Source organism: Zootoca vivipara, chromosome 4, assembly GCF_963506605.1.
Source record: "Zootoca vivipara chromosome 4, rZooViv1.1, whole genome shotgun sequence".
NCBI classification, from domain to species: domain Eukaryota; kingdom Metazoa; phylum Chordata; class Lepidosauria; order Squamata; family Lacertidae; genus Zootoca; species Zootoca vivipara.
Window position 1 is genome coordinate 77,778,571 of NC_083279.1, and position 24,124 is coordinate 77,802,694.

At 45.5% G+C, this 24,124-nt stretch overlaps 1 protein-coding gene across 3 annotated transcripts; it reads left to right on the forward strand.

Moving 5' to 3' along the window:
* Positions 1-6,970: 6,970 nt before the first annotated feature.
* Positions 6,971-24,122, forward strand: SLC46A3 (solute carrier family 46 member 3). 3 transcript variants are annotated; one of them, XM_060273815.1, is made up of 8 exons: positions 6,971-7,216; positions 10,537-10,751; positions 11,124-11,327; positions 14,690-15,554; positions 16,057-16,140; positions 16,428-16,584; positions 18,859-20,023; positions 20,080-24,122. In XM_060273815.1, exons 3-7 carry the CDS (start codon positions 11,145-11,147, stop codon positions 18,944-18,946), a joined length of 1,377 nt encoding a protein of 458 aa, XP_060129798.1. In that variant the 5' UTR covers positions 6,971-7,216; positions 10,537-10,751; positions 11,124-11,144; the 3' UTR covers positions 18,947-20,023; positions 20,080-24,122. The 3 variants fall into 3 exon arrangements, with proteins under 3 accessions (XP_060129798.1, XP_060129799.1, XP_060129797.1); XM_060273816.1 differs by lacking the exon at positions 10,537-10,751; XM_060273814.1 differs by lacking the exon at positions 6,971-7,216 and having other exon boundaries at positions 7,226-10,751.
* Positions 24,123-24,124: the final 2 nt, after the last annotated feature.

A 24,124-nucleotide genomic window follows, 5' to 3' on the forward strand; every position in this document is an offset into this window, starting at 1 on the left:
GGAGATTGGAGATGGTGTGTAACAGTATATTGGTGGCTTATGCAACGCAGGCATGACTGACTTCTTAAAGCAATCATAAACCCCTATGTTGAGGACTCCATATTGCCCCATTACCTTTCCTCTCAGTCTATTGCCTCCCAGTGGTTCAGGCAGACTTACAGACATGTGGGCCATTATATATATTTATGATTATAATTATCTACGATACTGTAAGGCAGGATCTCCAACCTTTTTGGGCTGTGAGCCCATTTGCAAAGTGGAAAAACTACTGAACGCCACACATATCCTGTGACATATTCAATAGAAGAGAAGAGAATACTTTTTTCAAGCCTGATTTTTTTTGGGGGGGGGGCAGGGGAAAACCTTGGGTAACCAGGGGAGGTATCTGCAGGCACATGTAACAGCTGTTTCACACATGCACTTCCTCAGTGTGTTCTCATCAGCACTCTGATACACGTTGCAGTAACTCTCATTATCAGAAAGGTGCGATGAATATTATTAAGATTGCAAAAACAGGAAAAAGGACAACTAGTTCACACAGCACCTTCAACTGTAGGTGTGCAAACATGGCCAAGGATGACATCATGGAGGAATGTGGGTGGCCAAAATGAACTTGTGAATCTGTGCTCTATTTCTCCTCCTCCTCCAACCAATGTAAGTGGTTTGTCTTGCTTGCCACATTTGATTTCCACTTCCCTTTTCCTTATTTTTTTTCTTTCGTTGTACAAATTTAGCCTACTCAGTGGTTTGCGGTTCTGCCTTGACACACACACACAGAGAGAGAAAGAGATAACACATTTCCAAGGAGATTCAGTTTGGAGAGGTCGTTTTGGGGCTCCTCGCAATCCTGTTTTTGTTTTTACCACCCTGAACATTTGGTCTCGTCTGCAAACTTGGGTGAGTCACTGCTTGCTCCCTGACTCCTGATCATTTGTGACCTGGCTTAACGACACCAGTCCCAGCACACCTCAGTGTCCGGGCTGAACGATGGGGGAGACACTCCTTCAGGTATACTGAGCCGAGGCTGTTTACGGCTTTAAAGGTCAGCACCAACACTTTGAAATGTGCTCGGAATCATTATGTGAATGATTCAACGCCAAAATGTGGTAAGTCAGTCCTGATACATTTTGGAGCCCTCCTGCTTGTTCTGCTGTGTGGGGCACTGAACATCTGCTCCAGAGTCCTGATCAGATGGCACCACCACACTTTCCCTCGAGTAGTAGCTTATGCAGACAAACAGTAATTCTATCATAGTGCAGATATACAAAGAGGGAAAGCATTTATTTGCTTACCTGCTTACCTCGGCAAGAGAGACAAAGGTTGAGGGGGGATGGAGGCAGCTTGCCCTCATATGATCAAATGAGTAAGAGTCATGCGATTAGCAGTCCTCTCTAGTCTCTGCCCCCCCACCTGTTGGATAAAATTATCAAAAACACCAATGAAAAATAAATGCCTTGTTCTTTAGGAGAGTGCCACTGCATCACAAGGAGCTGACAGGTCAGAGAATACTGTGGATGAATGAGATGGTGGCTGGAAATGGGGAAGTTGCAGCGCTCATATCACGTTATTAATCGAGGGAGCCGGCGTACAGCTTCCAGGTCATATGGCCAGCATGACAAAGCTGCTTCTGGCGAACCAGAGCAGCACATGGAAACGCCGTTTACCTTCCCGCTGTAGCGGTACCTATTTATCTACTTGCACTTTGACATCCTTTCAAACTGCTAAGTTGGCAGAAGCTGGGATCAAGCAACGGGAGCTCACCCCGTCGCGGGGATTCGAACCGCCGACCTTCTGATCGGCAAGCCCTAGGCTCTGTGGTTTAACCCACAGCGCCACCCGCGTCCCAACTAAAAAAGAAAGCACTGTAGATTAAAGAGAAGCAGGTTCCAAGGAGTTACTTCAGAAGGCGAAACAGCACTGCTATCTCATTCTGTGTTCTGCCTAAATCATCAGAAGGTTTGTCTCTCTCAGTTGAATTTTCTATCTTATCTGTATCTTCTCCAATGAGTTTAGTGCAGCATACTTGGGGTTACCCCATTAAATCTTCAAAGCAACCTAGCAAGATAGACAGGGCCAGCCCTACCACTAGGCAGAGTGGGACCACAACCTCAGGTGGCTTACTTTTAACGTCATGAAATAGCAGCAATGTTTGTTTGTTTGATTGATTTCTAAGGTCCCAAGCCAGGTTACACAGTTACTAAGACAACTGCAAAAGTAATCCATAATAAAGCATGAAGCAACAACAATAAAAGAATAAAACGCCTTACTGCTAACATTTGCAAGGAGGACAAGTATAAATGCATACTGTACTTCTCTTCCAAAGACCAGGGCAAAGTGTGTCTTAAACAAGTTGTAAAGTGCTTGTGCCAGCTGCACCTCGTGGGAGGGGCTTTCCACAATAATACCATGGGTGCCATTTTGAGGACCAAAGGCATAAGATTTCAGTGCTGTCCATAGCTGTCAAGTTATCCCTTTTTTAAAGGGATTTTCCCTTATGCTGAATAGGCTTCCTCGCGAGAAAAGGGAAAACTTGGCAGCTATGGTGCTGTCATCCTGAAAGGAACCTCTTACCAACCACAAAGGAAGTGAGAAGCAATATGCACAAAGTACTATACGAGATGTAAAGCATGCAAGCCATCAATCACAAAAAACAGAAACAGGTGACAAGCATGAATACCACTTAGGTCACAAGAAGCTCAGGTTTACTGCAGTGTTGGTATTAGCATCCACAAAAATGCAAGATGACAAGGCTTCATGGACACAATCCAGGTGGCTGCCTCTGGTACATTTCAAGACTTGATATGCTGTACTCCTGCAAATGGACTTCTGTTGATTGTCTTTGAGTAGCAGCCTTTACCTCTGAGTTTCATTAGCAATTTGCCAGGCAGTATGTCTGTGCTGTGGCGTGGCAAGAGGAAGCCTGCATTTTGCAAAGGCAACCACACTCACAAACAAAGGAACTGCTTGGCACACAATAGTACAATAATACAGTTCTCAGAACCGTGGCCCATGCTTACAAGATATTTTCATACTTTTTATGCAGCCTGAAGAATACTTTAAAGCAGGGTCCCCAAACTAAGGCCCTGGGGCTGGATGCGGCCCAATCACCTCCTAAATCCGGCCCTCAGACGGTCTGGGAATCAGCATGTTTTTACATGAGTAGAATGTGTCCTTTTATTTAAAGTGCATCTCTGGGTTATTTGTGGGGCCTGCCTGGTGTTTTTACATGAGTAGAATGTGTCCTTTTATTTAAAATGCATCTCTGAGTTATTTGTGGGCATAGGAATTCGTTCATTTTTTTTTTCAAAATATAGTCCGGCCCCCCACAAGGTTTGAGGGGCAGTGGACCGGCCCCCTGCTGAAAAAGTTTGCTGACCCCTGCTTTAATGTAAACACAGGTGTTGCAATGGGGAAAAGAGTGTGAAGAACCAACTTCAAACAGCAGAATAGCAGCAGAATAATTAGCAAGCAGCTATGGGAAAATGACCACCTGTAAATCTCAAAACAGATGAAACAGCAGGAGTAAGCAAAATGGCACTCAGCAGGAAAGCTTTCTCCCTCTCCCCTAAACACATTTTTAGCACTCTTTTCAGTGGTGCAAGTAGGGCTGGAGCAAATTCCAGGACCCACCAAATGATCTGCTGGAGAGCTGCAGATGATGAGCTAAGTGACAAGCAAGGCCTGCAACAGTACTAGGGTCACCATGGGCTGATGCTGGTTGCCATATTTTCTCTCTTAAAAAGATTTTAGTCATCAGCCAGCCAGCCAGCATTCACCAAAATGCTCATTTCATTGTTTCTACTTTAAAAATATATTATCCTTTCTAGAACAAAATGATGCTCATTCCATAGCTGTCAAGTTTCGGATTTGAAAATAAGGGATCAGCACCCTCACCTGTCCCGGGGACAGTCTACGATTCTCAGGGACAGTCTACGGCACAGTAATCCCCCCAGGCTACAAATTAATTTACACCAGGCCACACACCATCATCTTTCCCCACCTTCAGAATGTCAGAATGGACACCACCCCCATCCATCTCCCCATCCCACCATTCCCCAAGTTAAATACGCTTTTACCATCAAGGCAGCAGAAGCAAACCCAGTTGTATTCCTGTAGCCATGATGTGATTTAAATCAGTTTAACACATGGAACTACATATGTGCAGATCTTTTTTTAAAAAACAGAGCTGTTGTTGGGTTGGGTTGTTTTTGTTCTAACGGATCAGTAATATAGAAGCAGCTGTAAAATACAGTGGTGCCTCGCTAGACGAAATTAATTCGTTCCAGGACTCAATTCATCCTACGAAAATTTCGTCTAGCGAGGCACCGTTTCCCATAGGAATGCATTAAAAGTCAATTAATGCGTTCCTATGGGCTCCGGGGGAACTGGTGGCGGCGGCGGCGCTTGTTCTCTTGGCTCGGGGAAGGCAGGCAGGCACTTCCCCGAGCCAAGAGAGCAAGTGCCGCTGCTGCCAACGACAGAGCCGGATCGGACGAAGCTTCAGAAGCTTCGTCGGATCCGGCTCTGTCGGGCGGGGTGGGGGAAAGGCGAAGGAACGATCCTGCGCCTTTCCCCCACCTCTGCCAAGCCCCATGCCGGCTGTGTGCGGCAAGACAGGCAAGACAGGCACGCAAGCAAGGGGTTTCTCAAAGGAAACCTGTCCGAAACTGCGCTCCATGCCGGCTGTGCGCGGCAAGACGCGGTGGCGGGGGAAGACGTTCCCCCGGCGCTGCGTCTTGCCTGCCTCCTTTGAGAAACCCCTTGCTAGCCTGCCTTGAGAAGCCTCCTAGGATCCCCACTGTGTGACAGGCAGGATGTGGGGGAAGCACAGGATCTTTCCTGCGCTTGCCCCGCATCCCGCCTGTCACACAGCGGGGATTGTAGGGGGCTTGAGAAGGCGCCCGGCTTTTTCGGCGAAGGCAAGCGGGGGACACCTACCTAGCCCGCCCCCTTGCCTTCGCCAAGAAAGCGCCGCCTCGGCGAAGGCAAGCGAGCGGACACCTAGTTCCTCCCCCACTAGTTCCTCTTTGTGTTCCGCTGGTCTCTGCTGGGGCAGAGACCAGCGGAACACAAAGGGGAACCAGCTGCAGCAGGGAAAGAAGGCAAAGGGAGATCAGCTGAGAGGCGGTGACAGCTGTCAGCGCCTCTCAGCTGAGCTTCCTTTGCCTTCTTCCCTTGCTACAGCTGGTTCCCCTTTCGCTAGATGAATGCCCTGATTTTCTGATCGGAGGTTTTTATGGCCACGCTTCGCAAGACGAAGCGGTGGCCATAGAAAATCTCGTCGTATAGCGAGGCAACCTCCGATCAGAAAATCCTTTCGTTAAGCGGAATTTTCGTCTAGCAGGGCATTCGTCTAGCGAGGCACCACCGTATGAGAAAAGAAGATTCATAGAGATGCATCTAGCATCTTCATTGTATAGCTTCTCCCTTATGCTAAATATGTACCTCTTATTATGCCATAATGAATTTGAGTTTTTAATGTTCCACAAGTCTCTCTGTTGTTTTTACTAACCCAGCTATGCCTCTAGTAACTTATTCTGAGGATTTTCCTTCTAAAACAAATGAGGATTTTTGGATCATGTCAAGTTGCTACTTCCAAGAAATAAACAGATTGGAAATTCTATGGGATAAACCGCCTTTGATAACACCACAAAGTTGTCTTTGTTTCAGCTTGCATGAGCATGTGAAATGTATTTGTATTAATCTCATGCTTGTCATTCTAGAAATGGCTAGAGACCTAAGGCAGACAATTGAGTGCCTTTAGCAAGCTTTGCTTGGTAAGACAGCTACAGCCTTTTCTGGATTGATAGCTTGACCACAGTTGTGCATAAAGTCAAAGCTTTAAGGTTGGATTATTTGAATGCACTCTGGACACTTCCGCTGGCAGGCTGCGGGGGTGGGGGCAAACTTCTGCCAGCATATAACATAGTAATACTGTAATTTTATTATTTATATGCCACCCATCTGACTGGGTTGGCACAGCCCCTCTAGATGGCTTCTAACAGAGTATTAAAAACACAGTAAAACATCAACCATTTAAAACTACCTTCAGATGTCTTGTAAAAGGCAAATACTGGTACCGTAGTTGTTTTTCTGTTTGACATATGATGGGAGGGCATTCCAAAATAATAATATTGTCTGTGAGATCTATACTGGCTGTCAATCTGCTAGAGGGCAGAGTTCAAGTTTTTGGTACCAACATATAAGGTGAGCTATCCAGCTTAACACCAGGTTACAAGGAGGAGGAGTTATTGGTTTGTGTTTTCTTTTTAGTTTGTATTTTGTGTTTTTATCTTGTGAACTGCCCTGTGATCTACAAATGAAGTACACAAATTTAATAATAATAATAATAATCAGAGATCACTATTTTAGCTGTTTTTACTGTATGATTGCGAACTGCCTTGTGACGGTTCACTGTCATCTTCTTATATTGTATGAGGTTACTTCGGGGCAACTATCTATTCCTTCTCCTTCTGAATGGCGCAACGGGTAGGACACTTAGCGACTGTGGAAAGGAGGTGGGACTGAGGCGGCCTATTGCAGGGGTATGCAACCTAAAGCCCGTGGGCCGGATGCGGCCCAATCACCTTCTCCATCCGCCCCGCGGACGGTCCGGGAATCAGCGTGTTTTTACATGAGTAGAATGTTTCCTTTTATTTAAAATGCACATCTGGGTTATTTGTGAGGCATAGGAATTCGTTCACATATTTTTTTCAAAATATAATCCGGCCCACCACATGGTCTGAGAGACGGTGGACCGGCCCACGGTGAAAAAGGTTGCTGACCCCTGGCCTATTGCATACCGTAACGCTAGGAGCGTCCATGCCCTAACATCTCCCGGTCGTCCTCGCGCAGCCTTTGGACTCTCACCGCCCCAAGCCAGCCAAGCCCAGACTTTGCCAAAGCCGCGCGGCCGCCTCCACACACCGGGCATGCGCGGAACAACAAGACCCGGGCGCTCCGCCGGAGAGGCGGGCTCCTGCGGATTCGAGTGACGCGTCGGCAGGCCAATCGCCTCGTGAGGGCTTCTGTCTCATATTGGGAGCCAATAAACAGGGCCTCGTTCGCATGAGCCGGGCGAGGAGCGCGCGGGGAGCCGAGGGCAGGTAGCGCTTGTCTCCCTAATGGAGAGGCGGCGCTCCTTCGTCTGCAACAGGCCATGGAGGCGTAGTAGGAGTTGGGGAAGCGGGACAGGTGGGGCTGCGTGCGGCCGGAGGTAAGCGAATGGCGAGTAGGGCGGCGCTGGAGCGCAGTTTGCGCTTGCGCTCGAGCGTGCGCGTGCACCACCGTCATCCCCCGGTGCTGCCTGCGCGCGCGATATCGGGAGCGGAGGGGCAAACGCGTGCACAAAAGCTCCGGGTCACGGGGATAAATTCGGGGAGCTGCTTTCAAATACCGCAGTGCTTTTTTCATTAAAAAAATTGTTAGGGGTGTGTGCACCCCTGCGTCCCCCCGGAAAAAAGCACTGCAAATACTTGAGCATCTTCTTGCTTGCACAGAGCGCACGGCTGTTCGTTCGTTTGCATGACAGCCGAGGCCGAGCCACTTTGCAATATAAACTAGGCTGAAGGCGACAAGATGCTTGGGGGGGGGGGATAAAATAAAATTCCCCCTCCACCCCACTTACAACTGACTGGAGGGGGAGGGGAAAACAAATAGGCACAAGTTTCTGACAATCTGATGCGCAGGGGGTGACTTGCAAGGTTGCTGCAGGTGAACGGGTGCCGCTCTGCAGTTTGATGACCTGTGGCTCAAAAAGACAGGCATTTGAGGTTTTTCGAGCCGCCAAGCAGACAGTTGCGCAAAGGCTAAATAACTGACGCGTGCGATTTTTGTTGGGTTTCGTTTTGTTTGCAGTGTCATGTGAGAGAGATGCAGGGCCATAAGAACCAGCTGAGCTTTACTTCACCTTCCTTGTTTTCCTGGATGAAGTTCGAATGAAGCTGACCAAGCTTTTGTTTATTTAAAACAGTGGTAGTCATTCTTTTTTCCCCCTAATGTATATTCCCAGGTTTGTTTTCTACAAAGGAGTTGCAGTGGCAATCTTCATGATTGTCACAGCCACGCGGCCCACGCCCCTTCTAAGGTTGTACAGCATTCTAAGATTACACATCAATCTTATAGTTATTATTGTATTCCTAATTATTATTGAGAGCACTAGGATAAGATTGAGGGCACTAGGAGAAGGGGACGACAGAGGACGAGATGGTTGGACAGTGTTCTCGAAGCTACAAACATGAGTTTGACCAAACTGCGGGAGGCAGTGCAAGACAGGAGTGCCTGGTGTGCTCTGGTCCATGGGGTCACGAAGAGTCGGACACAACTAAATGACTGAACAACAACAACAACAAATTATTATTATTGTATTCCTAAATAATAATAATAATTAATGGACATATTGCAACAATCAATGCAGATCTTCAGGCGTTGCCTTTTAGCTAGATCTACCATAGTTTGTGCACGTTCATGGGCAAATGATTTGGAGTGGTCCAATATCTTTCAGAGTGACTTGTGTTTCCCTAGAAGTTCCAATTTACATAACAAAAGTTGCACACCATTCTTTTGAAACGGACGCACCTAGTGTTTTCAGTGTTCCTAAATGCTTAACTTTGGAGCATACTGTGGCTTAAAAGCTCCCCTTTCTAGCTGATGGGGTGACTCTAAGACACTTGAGGCAGAAATAGTAACATGTCTTTGAGTGGACCAGTACAGTACTGTTCAGCAGTTCTGGGCCTTAGACTGTAAGAACCTGTGCTTTTTCCAATGGAGTATAAACTTGGTATTAGCATAATTCCTGCCTTGGAATAAACTTTTTGGAAAATGCATCATTGGCATGTATCCCAACGTTTTGTCATTGTACAATCCACGTTAAATTGTGGTGTCTCTCAGGCCAATCCTGGGAGGAAAAAACATACACATTTGCTGCTGGACAGCTGCCTTATATGAGAAGTGCTGGCATTGTGTTTGGCCCAACACTTTATTTTTCTGAAAGACCCTCTCAAGAGTAGAATGTGTGTGCACACACGTACACACTAGTAACTGCTGCTATAAATATGAACGAGGAACTGGGAAGCTGTGATAGATAACAAAAAAAAATCTCAATCAATCTTTATTACAGTTAAAGACCAGACAGGGTAACTTTCCCTGGGGTGACAGTAGCTGTATGAGTTCTCCACTGTCTTATAATTCATTGTCTTTTAATGAATGCTGAATAAACAGGCCATCTGGAAAAGGCCATAATTTTTCATAAAAGGCACACATGCTGAAACACAACTTTTAAAGATTCAGGTGCCCTGCCCTGTCTTTTAACCAGGTCACTCAACCAGTACTTCAGTTGCTATTAAAGTGCTTTATTTCTAGGGGGGTAAAGGTGCTGATACTCTGGGCAGTTGCCCTGGACACAAAACTTCCTTGGGAGTCAGGAAAAACAAATACATGTAAAACAGAGTTGCGTGTTACAGGTAGGTAGCCGTGTTGGTTTGGCGTAGTCGAAACAAAATAAAAAAATTCCTTCCAGTAGCACCTTAGAGACCAACTAAGTTTGTCATTGGTATGAGCTTTCGTGTGCATGCGCATGAAAGTATCTGAAGAAGTGTGCATGTACACGAAAGCTCATACCAATGACAAACTTAGTTGGTCTCGTAAGGTGCTACTGGAGAGAGTTGCATGTTTTACTGGAACTTCATTAAAATATTGGTATGTAGTTATTACATGATGTGGTAATTAAAGGACTTGCTGCAACTCTATACCTTGTTCTGTACTCTTAGTACCTGACTGTGCATGCCTATTTTCGCCACAGGGTCATACCATTCATGATTCTGCTGGGACACGGGCTCACATTCTACTAATGCAAAAACACCAGGCATGCCCCACAAATTACCCGGAGATGCATTTTAAATAAAAGGACACATTCTACTCATGTAAAAACATGCTGATTCCCGGACCGTCCACAGGCGGATTTAGAAGGCGATTGGGCTGAATCCGGCCCCTGGGCCTTAGTTTACCTACCCATGCGGTACTGTGTACCATTGTGTACTGCCAGAAAAAAAAGCACTGCTTTCATTGTCTAATTATGTTGTTCAAGACAGAAAAACAGAAACCAAAATTGCAAAGCAGGAAAATGGATAAAATAACCCAGTAGGTTGTTGGCATCTGTCTGTCTTGAGAGACAATGGAGTGCACCTCCAGGGGTGAAGTCAAACTGTTGCATTAGCTGCACCCAAGTGACCTCCATGGGGCACAAGCCTGGGCAGTGTGTATGGAGGTCCTGGGCTACCCAGACAACAAGACTGGGCTACCCAGACAACAATCAGCCTCGCTGGTGTGGCCCAAAGGAAAGTAGTTTGGCCCCAGGTTGGCTGCAGGAGTTGCAAGAAGGAGGCGTACAAGGCCATCCAACCATCTTAGGGACTCCTTTTCTTTTCCCAAAGATACCGCACAAGGCAGTGGAAGTTTAGGGCCAGAGTTTTCCTTATCCTAGCTAGGGTACCTTCCCAGGTTGATGAGCTCCATCTGCCCCTTCACTTCCCCCTACAGCATGAGCAGAAACCACCTACCTTCTTGACTGTTGGACCCACTATTACTCTTGTCTGCTCAATCTGCTGGAGCCTGTCTTCTCATACAGTGGAAGTCCATAACTCGCTGTGGGTTTGAAAGCCATCAGCTGCCCTCATCTGGATTAGCCAGCCAGTCGAAGCCATTTCCTGAGGAGCGACCCCCTATTGCATGCTGACAACTTCTGGAAGCCGCAGGTGAGAGCTGAGTGCAGGGTGGGGACCAAAGGTGATAAACTTCCTCAGAAGGAGCATGATGTGTCTGCCACCCATATACCCCAAACCCAGTAGAAGTTATTAAAAAAATAGAACTCCCTTGTGCTAAAGTCATTTGAAAACCCCATCTTAGCAGTGTAGGTTAGAGCAAATGTGAGTCAGAGCAGTTTAAGTGGCTCTTGCATAATTTAACAAGGAATTCCAGAGGATCCACCCCTTCTGGTAACAGCGCCCCAAACCATCAGGGTTGCAGTGTTTTTTTTCTTGCTTGACTCATCACCTGTTGTGGGACTGCAGGTGTGCAGGTGTTGGTCCTTCCAAGAAGACTAATACGTTCTTTTCTTTCTGAAACAGAATTAAAACTCGGATTCAAGCATGAAGAAATTTATGGTAGTGGAACCTGTGGTTGCCTTGTTCATGTTTTTATATTCCATGCCATTGACGCAGCAATATGTGTATTGGAGGCTCTGGGAGGATATCACCAATTCCACCTTTGATAATGACAATGCTTCTCATTGCCACGTGAACCAAAGCGACCCAACTTTCTTGAAGCAAAAGGTAAGCTCAAAGTTCTCCTTGGGTGCATACCAGGCATAGTTAAAGGGACAGCACAAGTCTACTGATTTCTATCCAGAAAGCTCCTACTCTCGTTTTCTTGGGAGTAATCTCCACCGAATTCAATGGGTTCGGTGTAAACATCTGAGTTTACACTGGGTAAACTCGTAAGAAAACATTTGTAGGATTAGACTGCTAGTCTCTATATATCGCTGCGAGAGATTTAATTGTATGCTCTTTAGTTCCACAGGCTTTAATGGAAATTTTAAAATGCATATGTTTGGGTTGTGTCCACTAGGAGAGAGCGTTGCAAAGAAAACGTCCACTTGAACCAAGGATACACAAGACCCTCTTTTGAGTTAAATGACACAGTCAATGAATTGTCAGCTGCTGGAATAATCACAGCTGGGAGGACGAGCTGCAAAAGAGGACGGGGCTCTGGCAGCTTTAAGAGGGCGTTCCAGTAGGCTCGCCAACTGAACTTTGTGTGGACTCTTCAAATGTAGTCCCATTGAGAGCACATGGCAATAATCCAACCTGGATGTGACACTTTTGCCAGAGCTTTTCAAGAATGGCTGCTGATGGTGCACCAGCCTAAGCTGGACAAAAGCAACCCTGGCCACAGTACTCTTTGGACATCTTCATCCAGGAGTACTGCCAGATTGCAACCTGATTTTTTCAGGAGGAGGACTACCCCATCGAAGGTGGGCTGAAGTTTTAAAACAGAGAAGTTGTGTATCTCCAGTCACTGATTGCCTTAGGAACTTGAATATGGTCAGTGTTGATCACTCATTTTAGGGATGGTTCAGGATCAAGGATTTTAAAGCGGTATTTTTAAGAAGGCTTCCTAGCATTTGCATTCAAATATCTTTTGTACTGTGTTAGAATTGGATTCATGTTTAATTACAAAGAAGCTCAGAATTCATTAGACCAGACTGCGGCTGGCCTGCTTGAACAAATATCTTTATAGCTAAAGTGGGGGATCTTACACTGATACAGTGGTGCCTTGGTTCTCAAACTTAATCCGTTCTGTGAGTCCATTCGAAAACCAGGGCGCAGCTTCCCGTTGGCTGCAGGAGCTTCCTGCACTCAATCAGGAGCCACGTCGGATGTTTGGCTTCCAAAAAACGTCCGCAAACCAGAACACTCATTTCTGGGTTTGCGGCGTTCGAGAGCCGATTTGTTTGACAACTAAGGTACCACTGTACACTGTTTAATGTGCAATGCAGGCATGCTGCTTGCTAGACTGGTTGCAGATTGTGGAAAATGCTTTCATTAATAATAGGGTTTGCTAGCAGCGCTCCCTTCCTTGCATCTTGTTTTGCCTCACAATGCTCTATCCCTTAATTTAATCTTTAATATAAGTTGAGGACTCCTCCCTGTTTAAATTTCTGTTGCAAGTTCTATTTACTTGCTTCACAAACTGTGCCCTAGAGTGAAACGTATCTTCAGATTTAAGACATGTGGGCCAAATCTTCAGCTAGCGTCACAGTGCAATGCTTCATTGGCTTTGCTGAAACTCAGCTGCTTTTAATCCAGGCGCTTCTCGTTTACTTTCTTGTGTGCCTGACTTAAGTAGTGGAGTGTTGTGTTTAATTTATGTGCAGCATATGTTTTGGTGACTCTCCCTCATTATCTGGAGTGATCAGCAGATACCTCATGTGAAAACATGGCTGTGTGCAACCCAAGCTGATGTGGCTAAGTCCTATGGACTTCTTTAAATAAGTGCATTCAAGGCTCATGGTTTTTTCCTCTGGATTGCACACAACGCCAAGCACCAGGGTCATCTTGTACCAGCTGGGATTCTTGCAACATTTGCTTAGTGTTGGGCCTTCTGTCTCTCCTCTCCGCTACCCCATCCAGACAGAGCATTGCCATGTTATCATCTTGCCCGGAGGAAGTTAAAGGTCCTTTTGTGTTAAGAAACTCTTCAAACAGAAAAACAACAACATGATCGTAGGAAACAACAGTCCTGCGGTTTCGGGCGGGGGCCCCCCGTTGAGTCTGCTGAGTGAGGGGGGCCTGGACATCTGCCCCAAGGTCCTACCCTGTCTCTCAGAACAGACACACCAAGTGTGTCTTCAGTCGGCAAGTGTTATTCTGCCACTCTCAAGGAGAGAGAATCGTTTACAGAAGGGCCAAAAGGTCACTAAATGCAAGAGGCATGCATAGTCTGCGACATTTCTACTCAAAGTTCAAGTGTGTGTGAGATAACCTCCGTGCTTACTTTGCTTGCCAGTGCTTTCTCTGTGGGCTTGATACATTTGAGCTATGCACAGAAATGTAATGGGCCCCTTGCATTTTGTGGCATTTCAACATGGTGATTTATAATTCTCCTCCCGTCTGTAAATAGATACACAGATACAGGTATGGCTTCGACTGGCATTTCACGCACTAGGTGATGTAGAATCTAGTCCACAAAAGCTTATGCCGCTGTAAATGTGTTAAAATCATATCCACACCATTTAAAGCACACACCTTCCTCCAAAGCATCATGGGAACTATAGCTTGTTAAGGGCGCTGGGAATTGTAGCTCTGAGGGTGAACTACAGTTCCCATGATTCTTCCAGGAAAACCTTGTGTTTGAAATGTATGGTGTGAATGTGACCTAAAAAGGTATTTTAAGGCTCTTTTGTCTCTGTGGTTGCGCTGGCTGATCAAAATTTGGGCTTCCCTCTTCACACTGTCTCCTACATGTGAAAGAGGGAAAGATGGTGATGTTTTAAATAATAATCATTTATGTACTGCTCACAAACCAAAATGGCTTCTAAGTGGTTTGCAACTATAAAACCAGTTATAAAATCCATACATAATTAAAATACACTAACAATTCCACCGTAGCATTAAAACATATTTAATTAAAATATGCCACAAGCCAGTTATAATAAATAATAATAATACATTTTTCTTTATATCCTGCCCTTCCCGGTTTAAAAACCAGGCTCAGGGCGGATAACAGCAAATATAAAACATTGATTAAAGTGGAACTTAAAAACAGCATAGAATACCACATAAAATGCAGCATCAATATCAATAAAACCCAAAAATTATGGGGTCATTTTTGGAAGACGAAAAAAGTTAGAAAGCATGACAATGGAAACAACTGGGGGGGAAACAGTAGGATCAAGTTGAAGTTCAGGAGCATGCCCACCTGAACAGGTGTGTCTTCAAGAGCCAGTGGAATGCCAGTACTGATGGCACCTTGGTATTTCAGCAGGGAGGGCACTCCACAACACACTGGTTCCACGCTTGCCTCCATGTTATCGCAAGCCATTAACAATCCGTTATTACACAGGTTTGCATTCACGGATTGACAACCCGCTCCCTGCTACTTTATATTAAATCTGTTTATTTTCCTCTTTCAGGAAGTCCAAGAAAAAGTCTCTATTTTTATCTTGAAAACAGAGCTGTGTGCGGGTGCCCTCAGCATTTTGGTAGCCTTTGTCGTCGTAGCAAATGGAGAACGCTGGGGGCGCAAAGTATCGCTGGTTCTTCCTATGGTGGGGAGTCTTGTGAGCACCATCTTCCTCTGTGCTATATCCTATTTCTCGCTGCCCCTCTCTCTCCTATTCATTTCGGCCTTCATTACTGGGCTGTTTGGAAGCCTAGCAACCTTCCTCGGCGGTGCCTTTTCCTTCATAGCTGACCTTTGTGAGAATGAGAAGCAGAATACCATCCGAATAGCGGTGATCGACTTCATCCTTGGAGTGGCCTCTGGATTGGGAGGACTGTCTTCAGGCTACATTTTAAAAGCTTTGGACTTTACCTGGACATACGTGGTGATGTCACTGCTTCATGTGGTCAACATTTTGTATGTTATGTGTTTCTTGGATGACACTGTCCGGGTATCTGATGATGAGCCAAAGTCTCTGAAAGAAAAGCTCAAGGAAACCTTTTCTGGAGTTTATGACTTATTTCGGAAATCTCCCTGTAGGAAACGGACTCTGATCGCATTGTTGCTTTGTACATTCATGACTTACTTGTTCATAATGATCGGCGCGCTTTCTCTTTACACAATCTATGAACTGAACGCTCCGCTCTGCTGGAATGCCATCTACATAGGATACGGCTCAGCTGCATCTACTGTTGCGTCTCTGATTGGCTTTCTAGGAATCCTTGTCCTTGTCAAGTACTTAAAGGACTTTTACCTTGTTTACCTCGGGATCTTCTCTTACATAGGAGGAGCCGTCATGGCTGCTTTTGCCAACACTACGTTGCTGATGCTTTTAGGTGAGTTCAGTACCAGACCGGTGAAAATTCAGAACTTTTGGTAAGAATGCTGGTTATGTAGACGTTTTGAAAACAGGTGGTGCTCACAACTGTGAGGAGTAATTTCTGGGCTACATTATTTTCAAGAATATATGCAATTTTATGCACACTTCCCCCAGATGTATGCATTTTTATACACATTCCTTGGTTCGAGAACTGCACCACAAAATTCAGAAAAGTATGAATTTTGAAATACATTTGCATTTCGGTTTGCATATTGTTTCAGGTTAGGTTCACATTAATCCTTACCAAACCATTGAAAGCCCACTGAAATAGACTTGAGTAATTTAAATGCATCTACTGTATTTTAGTGGATCTTCTCTGAGTATGACTTAGTTGGAGACAACCCTATATGACTATCAAAATATCTTGGCTGTTTCCTTTTGCTTTGTTGTAATTTACAGTACAGCTTCATCTATTTCAGTCTCCCATTCATAATATTGCTGGCTTGTGTGTTTTGCAGTGAGAGTGCCTTCCTTGCTACTTGCAATGCCCATTCCGGTCCTTCGGTCCATGTTGTCCAAATTAGTTCTTCCTAATGAACAAGGTGAGTTGAAGTTGCGAAAGGATAGGTCGCGGCGGTTGTCATGTCATAAATTACAAAAGGAGTTAGGAGGTGTTGGGTGGATTTGTCAGTTTTATTTTACATTGCTATTTATTATTTGGGGCTTAAAAAAGAAGAAGCTTAACCCTATTAATAAGTAGCTTAAGTAACACTCTTGAATGCCACCCCGGAACCTTCTGAGAATAGGCGGGTGAGAAATGTTTCAAATAAATGGAGAAAAGCACAAGTGTCTTATTTTAATTTTTTTTTGTGTTTTCTCGTTTTGACAGGAGCTATATTTGCTTGCATCGCCTGCTTAGAGGTCGTGATGGGGACTCTTGGACTTGTCACGTTCAATAGTCTTTATGCTGTGACTGTGGGCTGGTTTCCAGGCTTCTCCTTCCTCTTCTCAGCCGGCCTTTGCATAATTCCACTGAGCACGCTGAGGTCGTATACATATTACTCCTCTGGTTAATGCCAAAAGCAACGCTAATTATTACATTGCATTTATAGCCCACCTTTCCCTCCAAGGAGCTCCAGGTGGTCTACGTGGTTCCCCCCCCCCTTTCAGTAACCCTGTGAGGTAGTGTCCGGGCTTGTGTGTGGCTACTCTTGAGTAAAGACGCCAAAGTCCACCCTGTCTTTAACAGGTTTATTGTGCATAGTATTTACAGTGCAGAGATGCCAAGGAACATGACCTTCTAGTCACTCGCAGAATCCGGGAATGGACGTTCCCTGTTACGTGACCAGCATAAGAGCTTGGGCACCCCGAAATGCCGCCTCCCTTCCTTACGTTTAGTACCACGCCTTAACTGGGGCAACGGAAGTGGCTGCCCCGTTTCCTCAGCTCGTTGGTCAGGGCAGTGCCAGGGCTCTGCAGCATCTCTGAGCCCTCTCTCCTCCATCCCCCTGACTTCCTCCTCCTCCTCCCCTGACCTGCTACTGCTGCTCTCACTGGGTGATGTGCTGGTCAGCAGGAGAGGCAGCGGCTCCCTGTACGGAGGTCCCCTGATAGGTAGGCTTAGAGTTATAGACAGTGACTGGCCCAACATGACCCCGAGAGCTGCATATGAAACAAGTGCTCCTCTATAGAGCTACCACCCCTCCGCCAGTGCATCCTTAATAAAAATCTCCAGCATCACTACTTCGTATATTATCAAGTACTGAGATCTGGTAACAGTATTTTTTTTCCTGAATGAAATTCTTCTAATGAAATATTAATTAAATAATTAAGCACAGTGGTACCTTGGCTCTCGAACTTAATCTGTTCCGGGAGTCCCGTTCGACTCCCTGAACTGTTCGAAAACCAAGGAGCGGCTTCTGATTGGCTGCAGGAGCTTCCTGCACTCATGCAGAAGCCATGTCGGATGTTCGGCTTTCGAAAAGCGTTCGCAGACCAGAACACATACTTCCGGGTTTGCGGCGTTTGGGAGCTGATTTGTTCGACAACTAAGCCAGTCAAGAACCAAGGTACCACTGTATTGAGTACTGTAAAGTACTGGTAAAGTATTTAGGTGGTGTTCTACTAGCCTTTAAACAGTTGGCCCATTGAAATGAACATGACTAAGTGAGACTCGTCCATTTCAAAAGGTCTACTCTCAGTAGTTGAATACCACACTTTGACTTGAACAAAGGAGACCAACCAATGCCATGTTTTTTCCCCTCAGTACAAGACTTTTCCCAGTCAAAACTTCATTCCAGGGTGTTTACAAATGCAATGTAGATCGGTAAAAGAAATGGTCAGGAAGGGGTGTGTTGCTGATAAAAGTCTATATGTACAAGAGTATTTGCTGGAAATTAGTGAAAAAGAATGCGAAACTCAGGCTAAATATTTCCTGCTATGCTGATTTCTCAACAGTGCCTTGGCTTTGCCACATACCTACAGTGTTAGGGTGGACACAGACATAACATTTAAAATAGTGGTCATAGTGCGTCCTTCTCCCTGCAGTATGGAACTTGCCTTAAACATGTATACAGTGGTACCTTGGTTTTTGAACAGAATGCGTTCTGGGAGTCCGTTCGACTCCTGGAGCCGTTCGAAAACCAAAGCGCGGCTTCCCATTGGCTGCAGGAGCGTCTTGCAGCCAATCGGAAGCCGTGCCAGATGTTCAGCTTCCGGAAATCGTTCAAAAACCAGAACACTTCCAGGTTTTGATCGTTTGGGAGCCGATTTGTTCGGGAGCCAAGGCGTTCGGCTTCCAAGGTACAACTGTACTAACTAGTAAAATGCCGGTTCAGCTGTCCATCCTTTCCTTTCCTTTGTGTTTCACGTTCTAGAGATTGGCAAGGGGGAGGTGCGTAGGTAAATGTCATGGATTTTCACCAATAGGAATTCTCCTTGGCCAGCTATTTCCCAGTTCAAACTGAACCATGCTGAAAATTTGCAGAAGTGTTGTTTTTCCACACATGTCCTGGGATAAAGGAGAAGCTATTTCGCCCTGGCAAGGTTGCTTTCAAATTGCCTTAACTGCTCTTAGAATGTTCCACCTGCCTTTGGTCCTAATCTAAAGCTTGTATGACAGGTGTTTCCTTCAAAAGGTTAAGAAGACTATCCATTTCAGGTTGCTTACAGGGAGGTATTGTCACAACCTTACTGAATACGCCACATGGACCTTTTTCATTGCAGTGTATGACAGCTTTATGATTTCTGTACATTTTCAGTTGACTTAGTACAGTGTGTTCCGTATCTCCTCTTTAAAACGTCTTATCTCTTCCTCACAGCTGGTTTCTGTATGCCACTTGGCATGAATATCACTGTGCACTACTTATAAATGAAGAAGACTCCCTTGGGGAGAATGCTGACAGCTGAACAGAGAATTTGTCTAATGGCTAGCCCTCCTCTCCTGTTCTTCTATCATGGCCATACCTGTTGACTCCATTGGCACAGCTAAAGAAGGATCTGATGTGTCCGTTGTTAGATCTCTACAAGAATTGACCATCCCAGGTTTGCTGCTGTCCTTGATGGTACATAGGATGCTGCGCAAAGCGGTAGCAGAGAAGAGAGTCGTGAATGGTGTTTTCAGTCTGTTGCTATTCTGGGGCGGGATTCAATCGCAAGCTGGCAAATTCGCAATGACAGTTGATTGGGAGGCCTTGCGCAACAAACCTGCTTTCTCAAAACATCAGGCTTTTTGCAGTAAGGAAAGTGACGGGGAAATGGACTGGAAAGGATAGGGTCGCTGGACACAACGTCGTCTAGCCTCTCCACAAACAAATCGGGGTGAATGCTCACTAAATAGCCAATGTAGCAAACAGATCAGGAAGGAACGCTCAGTAAACAGATTGTCTGGAAGCACCCAAAGCACTGCCTTGGTTGTGCTGTTTCAAAGGCAATGGGCAGTTGGCCATTGCTGAAACAGGAGTGATGTCAGAACTGGGATCAGGCCCTTGATGTCTTGGTGCACCTGCGCATGGCTGTTAATGTTTCAGTGCAATCAGTAGCAGATAGTGTGGTGCTGCTGCTCACCTGATCTCAGGTTGGGTTGGTTGTCGCTCCTGCTTACTGGAAGAGGCAAGGTGTCACCATGTTTGGACACATTTCTGTTCTCTCATCATTTTGAAATGCCCCGGCCTTTGAGTTTCGGAATTCTGTGACTCCTGTATTAATCAGACTTTCTTGTGTACACCAGCACGTCTGTGATGCATACCTGCTTGCAAGGAAGTGGAAAGATGGGCAGTAGTGATGCCACTCCCTCAGCAAGGAAATAATGCACTTAATTTGCATGCAATGCAATCTTATGTGTGACTATTCAGAAATAAGCCCAATTGGGTTCAGTAGGACTTACTTACAGGATTGAACTATTATACAGTCACACCTTGGTTTTCAAACAGAATGCATTCTGGAAGTCCGTTCGACTTCCGAAACATTTAGAAACCGATTGCGCAGGTGCACCGGAAATAATAGTGGAAGCCGCATCAGACATTTGGCTTCCGATTGTGCAGGTGCACCAGAAATAATAGTGGAAGCCGCATCGGACGTTCGGCTTCCAAAAAAAGTTTAAAAACTGGAACACTCACTTTCGGGTTTCGATCGTTCGGGAGCCAAAACGTACAAGTATCAAGGCATTTGAAAACCAAGGTACGACTGTATATTGATATGTAAATAGAATTATCTACTCTTGCAACAGGAAGGTCGTGTTTGTGTTGCAGAGGGAGTAAGAATCACAGGATGGGTGAAGTGCTGTCAACAAACCCTGTTTGAGCAATTGTAGCTGTGGAGGTCCTACATAGCTTCCCCAATTTTTGTGTGACCACATCTGCAAGCAAGCCCTGTGGCCAGACAAGGTTAAGAAAATACAGAAACTGAGCCAATTATTTTTAAAATAATTCTGAACAAACCTGATTCTTCTTTACACAGAGGAGAGGCAGGTGCCTTGAATGCAGTCTATAATAATGATTGGCAATCTTTGGCTTGGAATCTAAGGTAAGTTAACTTAAGGAACATAATGGAAAAAAGGCTTCCATCTCCTGTTCCACCTCTGTAGCCACCTGAATCCCTCCCCCTGAAAAAAGCCACTCTGGAAGGTTTTGTCTCCCTCCCGAATCATGTAGGATGGGATGCTAAGGGCTATTGGGAGAGCTGGAGAATCAACTGGAATTGGGCTTGGATCAAAGAATTATATGGAAGGAAAGATTTCACCCAACAGCTCCACGCACCCTGTCCCACATTGTACAGGAAGGGCCAGCAAACCTCTGGAGAGGCTTTCATGATGGCAGAGGAGAGGAGAGGAGGGGGCAGCCAATTCCATGAACTTCCATAAGTTAACCTATTTTATGATGCATACAATTGTATAAAATGCCGCTGTGATTTATCTTGTGTTATTTTTCTTAAATTGTTCTATTGGGCCTAAGAATGGGCGGGTCTTTCAATTTCAACATCAGTTTGCAAATTCTTTCATTTTAAAAAAAGGTCAGAAGAAAAAAACCAGCATTTTAGTACAAATTTCTCCTACATGCACATTTTTGTATGCAATGTTGTCATTTTTGCAAGTAGTATCCACTATTATAATGCATTTTTATGCGCACTTTACCTAGTTTGTATGAATTGCTTGGTTAGAGAACTGCATTGCAAAATTCAAAGAAGTCTGAATTTCAAAGGATGACTGTATTTGGTTCATATATTTTCAGGAGTTAGGAAAATTTGCCTTTAAATGTGAACCGAATCCCTCATTAGCCTGGCCTACTAATGCATTTAAGTATACAAAAGGGAGGATTAATCAGTAATGTTTGCTGTATGCTGCCCCCCCCCCAACAGCACTTTCTACGGCGGATAAAAGAGGATATGTTGTAAACAAAAAGGAAAAAGAAAAGAAAAAGACCCTAAAGTAATTGTATATTTTGTTTAAGGATTGACTTGTTAAATTATTAGGTAGTGTTTCAATTGATTCATTTGATAGGGTTGGTTCACATGAAAACAAAGAGCAAGACCTTGCTATTCAGGATAAGCATGTTGAACCTGTGAAGCCTGCAGTGGAAAATGTAGCTGCCTGCAGGGTAGACACTACGTAATGTTTTGGGCTGCAGTTCAACACAGGATTAGGTGTGCTTAAAACTCTTTCGAAATAACTGGATTTAAAACTTGCCATCCTGAGAACACTCACATGGCCCTTCTGCATACCTGCCAAGTTGCTGTCAGAGAAATAAGGGACCGGGCCGGAAATAGCAGACCGGAAGTAGCGCTGCCGCCATTTTGGAACTGGGCGGAGCATGCTCAGAAGTGACTTTTGATGCTGCTTTGCCCAGTTCCAAAATGGCCACCATGCCAGAAGTCGCACTGCAGCCATTTTGGAACTGGGCAGAGCAGCATCAAAAGTTGCTTCTGAGCTTGCTCCGCCCAGTTCCAAAATGGCTGCCGCGCCAGAATAAACCAGGAAAAAACAAAAAAATCAATTTTTTTCAGCTAGGAACAGCTGGAAAAATGGGGATTTTTCGGGGTAAACGGGAGACTTGGCAGCTATGCCCTTCCGCTTCCTTAAGTGAAACCCCAGAGTCTGCCATACCTGCCGCCGCCACCATTACGGGGGATGGGGGGAAATAGGACAGCAGGCGGGCATTCTTGCTTGTGTGTGGGTCAGGCACAGTGTGCCACAGATATAGAGTGGCGTTTTGGAACTCCACTCTTGGCCCACACTCTGTGGTTTGGTTGTGGGTGTAGGAATGCTGGCCATTTTCCAAACGTCTGGTAGTGCTGATTGCATTCTCCAGTGATGGCCGGGGTGGTTCAGCCAGTGAAATAGTTACAACACAGGGAAAGGCAGGAGAAGAACAGGCTGGTTGGCTAGATGGGGGTGAATGGGGAAGTGGAAGCCTGTGTGGTGTGTGTGTGTGCAGGGCCGGCTCTAGGTAGACCCCCGGTGGCGCAGGGCACCATGGCGCTGGCCCGCCAGGAGGGCGCCACGAGCTGCGCCCGCCCGCTGGCTGGCCGGTCCGCCAACCGCGCTGTGCCTGCCCGCCCGCCGCGGCACCGCGCAGCAGGGGGCGGGGCGGGGGGGGCGCCAGAGTGATCCGTTGCTCCGTGGCTCCAGGGGCGCTTAAGATGGCCCTGTGTGTGTGTGTGTGTGCGTAAGCCAAGAGGGGGGAACTTCTGTGTTTGCACGTGAAGGAATATTTGTGTGAGTGAGAAGATGAATGATGGTTGAATGAAGAGAAGGAGAGAGAGAGAGAGAGAGAGAGAGAGAGAGAGAGAGAGAGAGAGAGAGAGAGAGAGAGAGAGAGAGAGAGAGAAGTGCTCCCCCCTCCCCACATTTTGGACCACATTCCAATTTTGGACAGTTTTCCCCCAAGCGGAGATGGCCCTAAACCCCCCAATAACCTTTCTCATCTTCTTACTGGAAAGAAAGCCTTGTCAATAACGTTTTCAAAATCAAGAATTTTATATTTTGTCTCTCCTTGAGCACTTTAACATTTTTCTCCCCTCTGGTCTGGAGAATCTTCCTCATTTCTTTTTACAACTCTTTTGAGCTCCTGTGATGGAACCAGAGCTGTGCATCTAATTAGTTACAGTTAATGTGCTGTGAAGTGTAATTTTGTACTTGCATCGCACTTTTCATCTTTCAGAGCGCTGGGCAAATATGTAAGTCATTAATCTTCTCGATGCTGCTCTGAGGCAGGTACTCTTTGCCAGCTTCACTTTCCACCTCTGGGTGGGCAACCTTTTAATATCGAACTTGTCTCAGGGCCACAGAGCAAATTAATATTAGGGATTGAGATGATAAAACAGCTTCTGCCTTTTGGGTTTATATGCTCTATAATGACAGTATGTATAGAGAATGCCATTCAATGGCGTCTGTCCTCCCCACCCCCACCCCGCCCAGCATAAAATATGTTGTTAACACCTGGCGAGTTTTTCATATAGCTAACATTTAGGATGTTATTTCCCCACTTGCCATATATTGCTTTGCCGTATCATGAAGTGCTGAGGTGCTTTCATGCTGGTGGTTTTATGAGAGTTCCTTAGTGACTTCTAACGCTCCCTCTCAGTCTCTGTGATCCACACACCTCTCTCCCCCATAGATCAAATTAGATGTTCATGGGAAGATTGTGATAAGTCTCTGAAAGGGTTTTTTAATGAACCCTGACTGCCGTCAGGAGTGAGAGAACAGCAGGAGGTGGGGTGGGCAGCACTTCACTTTCCTGCAGTTTGTCCACTCAGAATTTATTTCCCCCCCAGTTGCTTATCTCCCTGCGAGGGAAAAATATCTGGGTTCTCATCCATGCAGCTGGTTTATACAATGTGTGCTGTTGAAATGATATTTTATGTTCTTTAGGGGTTGTTTGTGTCCGTGATATTGCTGTGTTTTACTTTGATGAACTAACATTCATTAATTTGGGGAACCTTTCGGTTGGAAGCTTGGCTATAAATCCAAGTAGTAATAATAACATTTTTTCCTACCCTCTTGCTTTACTCAGACTGCAGCGTTACCTAGCAAGTTCCATTTTTTAAAAGTCCAGAGACTGGTTGATGTTATCTCCTATGTAATGTCTGCTA

Coding starts and splice junctions, on each gene's coding strand:
- SLC46A3 (XM_060273815.1), top strand. CDS start 11,145: ATGAAGAAATTTATGGTAGTGGAACCTGTGGTTGCCTTGTTCATGTTT. Junction 15,555..16,056: donor TACGTTGCTGATGCTTTTAG/GTGAGTTCAGTA, acceptor TGTGTTTTGCAG/TGAGAGTGCCTTCCTTGCTA. Junction 16,585..18,858: donor ATTCCACTGAGCACGCTGAG/GTCGTATACATA, acceptor TCTTCCTCACAG/CTGGTTTCTGTATGCCACTT.